The sequence below is a fragment of the Sprattus sprattus genome (genome assembly GCF_963457725.1).
Source record: "Sprattus sprattus genome assembly, chromosome: 8".
Lineage (NCBI taxonomy): Eukaryota > Metazoa > Chordata > Actinopteri > Clupeiformes > Clupeidae > Sprattus > Sprattus sprattus.
In genome coordinates, this window is record NC_137927.1 from 3,771,310 (window position 1) to 3,776,309 (window position 5,000).

The following is a 5,000-nucleotide window of genomic DNA, read 5'->3' on the forward strand; positions in this document are numbered from 1 at the left end:
TCTGTGACTTTGCTGTTTTTGTTGTTGTGTTGTTGCCATAGTGATGCCAGCTTGGCAGATGTGCTTTCGGACTCCGAGTCAGAACTCGGCAGCTTGGAGCAGCTTGCCCGCGGAAGCACGGATACACTTGCCAATGGTTGCCGTGCCGACTCTGACGCCGCCAAGCGTTTGGCCAAACGGTTGTTCTACCTAGAGGGTTTCAAACGCTGCGATGTGGCACGACACCTGGGCAAGAAGTGAGTAAGAGGGTGTGTCTGTGAGTGTGTGTACGAGAGGTTAGTGTGTCTGTGTGTGCATGCCTGCGTGTGTGTGTGTGTGTGTGTGTGTGTGTGTGGGGGGGGGGTGTTTGAGTGTGTATGTGTGTGTGTGTGTGTGTGTGTGTGTGTGTGTGTGTGTGTGTGTACGTATTATTTTGCTCTAAAGAAATTTGTCTGATGAGCAGTTCAGTCAGTGTCTCCCAACTCACCACTCATATCCATTTCCCCCACTGCAGTAACGAATTCAGCCAAATGGTGGCGGCGGAGTACCTGACCTTCTTCGACCTCTCTGGTCTGACGCTCGATCGAGCTCTCAGGTGAGTCCAGGCCAAGGTTGTGTGTGTGTGTGTCTTATTACCTTGTAAAATAATTCCTTAATTTTCTTGGAAATACCACCACCTCATGTAGAGGGAACTCAAATGTCATTGCATCAGCCTGCCCTTGCATCAGCCATGAAATAACGCAATTACGTGTTGTGATTAGTGCTGTCAAACGATTAAAATATTTAATCGCGATTAATCGCATTTTTGTCATAGTTAACTCAAAATGAATCGCGATTAAATTACTTAAAATTAATCGCAATCGCAAATTTTATCTATTCTAAATGCCCCTTCAATTATTTTTTTTCCATCATTTTTATTTTATTTTAAGGCTGTTATCAACATGGAAAAGTGGATTGGCTTGCTTTAAAGGCACAATATGCAACAATTATGCTTCAGGATTAGGGTTAGGATAAGCAGTTTAATCTTAAAATAACAGCTTAAAAAAAATTGGGGCGCTACAATGACTTTTAATATGGAGAATTGCGTCCGTGCCAATGGCATTGCAGGGTCCATAGGCATATAACTGCCTTCTGTAGTTTTGCCTGCCGATGCCCGCCGACCTGACTTTGATTACCTTCTGCCGATCTAGTAAGTAGCTTATTTGCCGTCTTGCTTAGTCTTGTGTTGCGCATGATTGATGTTTGACTGTGTAAGGACAGTCGATGAGTAATTAGTTTGTCATAATGTCAAAGTCAGCACATTTCAAGAGATTTCGTTAGTTTTAGCTGCTAGCATACCTTTAGCGAATAGCTATTAATCCTTAATGCACCTTTAAGCAATGTTTTATTTGATTGAAAAACAACATTGCCAAACAGGGCGGTACAAAATAAAATTATAAAGTGCACATTTAAGATAAACATGGACTCAGCCTATAGTGCAGTTAAACCATGGCTTAATATTTTTGGCTGCCAGCTGCCTGTTGACATTTTCAGACAACAGTGAAGCTCACTTCTTTTGCACAACACAACTTTTAAAGGTAAACTTTCTATTCAGAAGCTTTTTATCATCCATTTCGTTGTATCACGCTCATCATTCACTCAAACGTGACGTTAGCCTACTACAAAGTTTGGGAGGGCAAAATAACGTCAATCTAAATTTTTTTTTTAAAAAACGGCGTTAAAATGGGTTCGCGTTAACGCCGTTAATAACGCGTTAAACTGACAGCACTAGTTGTGATATGAAAATCTTTTCATCTGTGACTCAGCTGTTTCCATCTCTCTTTCTCTCTCTCTCTCTCTCTCTCCATCTCTCTTCTTGCTCCCTGTCACTCTCTCTTCTTGCTACCTGTCACTCTCTCTCCTTCGCTATCTCTATCTCTCTTTCGCTCCGTCACCCACTCTCATTCGCTATATCTATCTACCTGTCACTATCTCCTTCTCTCTCTCTATCTCTCTTTCGTACCTGTCACTCTCTCTCGTTCGCTATATCTATCTCTCTTTCGCTCCCTGTCACCCTCTCTCCCTCTCTCCCCATCTCTCTTCCTCTCTCTCTCTCTCTCTCTCTCTCTTTCTGACGCAAACTCTTTTTTTTATCACACATATCCCTCTCCAGTTCTCACACTATGCTCTTATTGTCTGTGTCTGTCTCTTCTTTCCTCTTCTTCTCTCCATTTTCTCTCTGTTTTCTCTTTCTCCTGCACTTTCTTTCATTTTCCTCCTCTCCTTCATCTTCCATCTGTTTCATTCTTCACACAGACCACTTCCTCCTCTCCACTCTTTCTTTCTCTCTATGATAGCTCTGAATCCAGCGATAAACTTTAGACAATATAACCACAAGGCGAATCAAAGGTTGTGGTGTTTATTTCTCACGTACGCCTGCAGGGAGCCAATTACACATCAAGTAGACAGGGTAAAGACTAGAGAATATCACAGTGTTACAAGTTAAATACTGGTCGATCATGGGAGGATACCTTGGGGTGATAGGTCAAGGTGGGCAAAGGGGCGAAGGGGCGATGAAGTGACCACCACCCCCCCACAGAATGTTCCGGAACATGCATACATAAAGGAATCATGGTAAGAAGGTGATGTGTATTACAGTAGTACAGTAGAGAGGGGATGTCTGGAAAGGTTACGTTTAGCATAGGCCATGTGTGAGGGTGAGGCCAGACTGTGAATACACATGGCACGTACACACACACAAGAGCATACATGTATGCAATGGTAATTATATGACTATGTCAATTTCCATCACTCTCCTCCGCCACCTCTGTGTCTTGTTCACCTTATGGTTCCTTTCTTCCAGAAACTTCCTGAAGGCGTTTCCCTTGATGGGGGAGACCCAGGAGAGAGAGAGGGTGCTAGTGCACTTCTCCAAGAGGTTCTGCCACTGCAACTCTGACACACTTCAATCTGAAGGTAGCACACACACTCAAACCCACCCACCCACCCACACACACACACACACACACACACAGACACACTCAAACCCACCCACATACACACACGTTTGGCACATGGCTTTAGAAAAAAATCGAGTTGAATGTTGTGACATTTTTCCTAGAAGTATCCTCTTGAATTTGTATTATTTTCATTGCTTGATAGTTTTATTGGTTCCATATTTACAGTGAATTTACGACGTCAATTACAGGTCTCATGATTAGAGTCGTGAGGACCCCAATGATTGCCACCACTAAACACACACACACACACGCACGCAATAACATGCAGAATTCTAAAATGGTGTATGGCTGTTGGATATGAAAGATGTTTGTCTGATATGAAAAATCCTCTTGTGTGCTCAAAATGAGATTTACTCTTGGCATCACACTGAATTAGATCATCCAGACACACCCAGCGGACTGGGGAGTGGATCACGCCCAGTTAGGGCACTGCTCGCCTACTCGTTACCATGAACACGCCCAGTTATGCAATTGACCCTCCCATTTCTTGCCATGCACACGCCTAGTAATGCATTTGTCCCGCCCATTTGCTGCCATGAAAACGCCCAGTTATGGCACTGCACCGCCTACTTGTTACAATGAACACGCCCAGTTATGCCATTGACCCCGCCCACGTGTTGCCCTGAACACTCCGATTATGCCATTGGCACCGCCCACTCATTACCCCAAATCGACCATTTATGATCATGGCCCTGCCCAATTCTAACATGGACCCCGCCCTGTTATGGTCCTGACTCCTCCCATTTCTGGCCCCGGTCCTTTTCTACTGGCTGCTGAGTGGGACAAATGTTGTGTATCACTAGTATCATGGAGATGTATTGACTCAGATGGGCCATTTATTCTGAGTTGTGTGTGTGTGTGTGTGTGTGTGTGTGTGTGTGTGTGTGTGTGTGTGTGTGTGTGTGTGTGTGTGTGTGTGTGTGTGTGTGTGTGTGTGTGTGTGTGTGTGTGTATTGTATAATGTATATTTGTATATTTAGTGTTTGTTTGTGTTTACATCAGACGGTGCCCATACATTGACCTGTGCACTCATGCTACTCAACACAGATTTACATGGACACGTAAGTATGACTTAAACACACACACACACACACACACACAGACACACACAAACACAGGCCTAAATCAAACAAACAATCCACTTTTATTCCCACACACTTTCTCTCTCTCTCTCCCTTATTTACCTACAGTAGACCATCTCTCTATCTCTCTCTCCCTCTTTGACCTGCAGTACACCATTTCTCCATCAGTCTTTTTCTCTCTCTAGCCCTCTTTGACCTGCAGTAGACCATAGTATATTCTAGTGTATAACTCACTGTTCTACCCATTCCAGACGTTAAGAACATCAACACTTTAAAATGTTTCCCCTCCGTAGAGGTCTCTTCTCAGCCCTGTTCTAATGTTCCAGAACTAACCGTCTCTTCCTGTTTCTAACACTTCCTGTTTCTAATACTTATTCTCTCCTACTGCCCCCCCCCCCTTTCTTTTCCCCTCCTCTGAATCTGTCATTCCATCCCTTTCTCTGCCTACTGGTGAACAGGTGGTAAGTGTTTCCTCTCCGTTCTTTACTGGAGGGTTCCAGTATATTCTATGTGTGTGTGTGTGTGTGTGTGTGTGTGTGTGTGCGTGTGTGTGTTTGTGTGTGTACCTGTGTGTGCACGTTAGTGTGTTATGCACTCTACAGTTTCACAACGCTGCATAAGTGGTTGAGGACTTGTAGCGGCAGGTGTCTTCTGTGTGTATGATTTCCCAGAACAGGAACATCACATTAACCATGAATGAATTATGAAATTAAATGAATTATGTTTGTACATTTTATGTTGCCATTCAAAAGCAATTGTGTTTTGTTAGTAATTGTCCTTAATCTTCAAAAGGTAATATAAAATGTAAGGAGCTATTTGTGTGGTGCTGGTAATCTCAAATTAAACTGTAATATCACTTTGAGTGGACAATGTGAGTGAAACTGTATAAGTAAGCAAGAATATCTCTCTATAAATCCAGAAATCTCTGTGTGTCAGTCAG

The 5,000-nt window shown here is 43.4% G+C and overlaps 1 protein-coding gene across 1 annotated transcript in view; it reads left to right on the forward strand.

The window, feature by feature from the left end:
* psd2 (pleckstrin and Sec7 domain containing 2) overlaps positions 1-5,000 on the forward strand; it is a gene marked incomplete at its 5' end in the record, with an annotated part of 15,551 nt that overhangs the window by 3,389 nt on the left and 7,162 nt on the right. The window contains 4 exons of the mRNA XM_080843232.1: positions 42-236; positions 494-574; positions 2,822-2,934; positions 3,981-4,039. Of these exons, the coding sequence (XP_080699358.1) occupies positions 42-236; positions 494-574; positions 2,822-2,934; positions 3,981-4,039 (448 nt within the window). The remainder of the gene's footprint in view (positions 1-41; positions 237-493; positions 575-2,821; positions 2,935-3,980; positions 4,040-5,000) is intronic.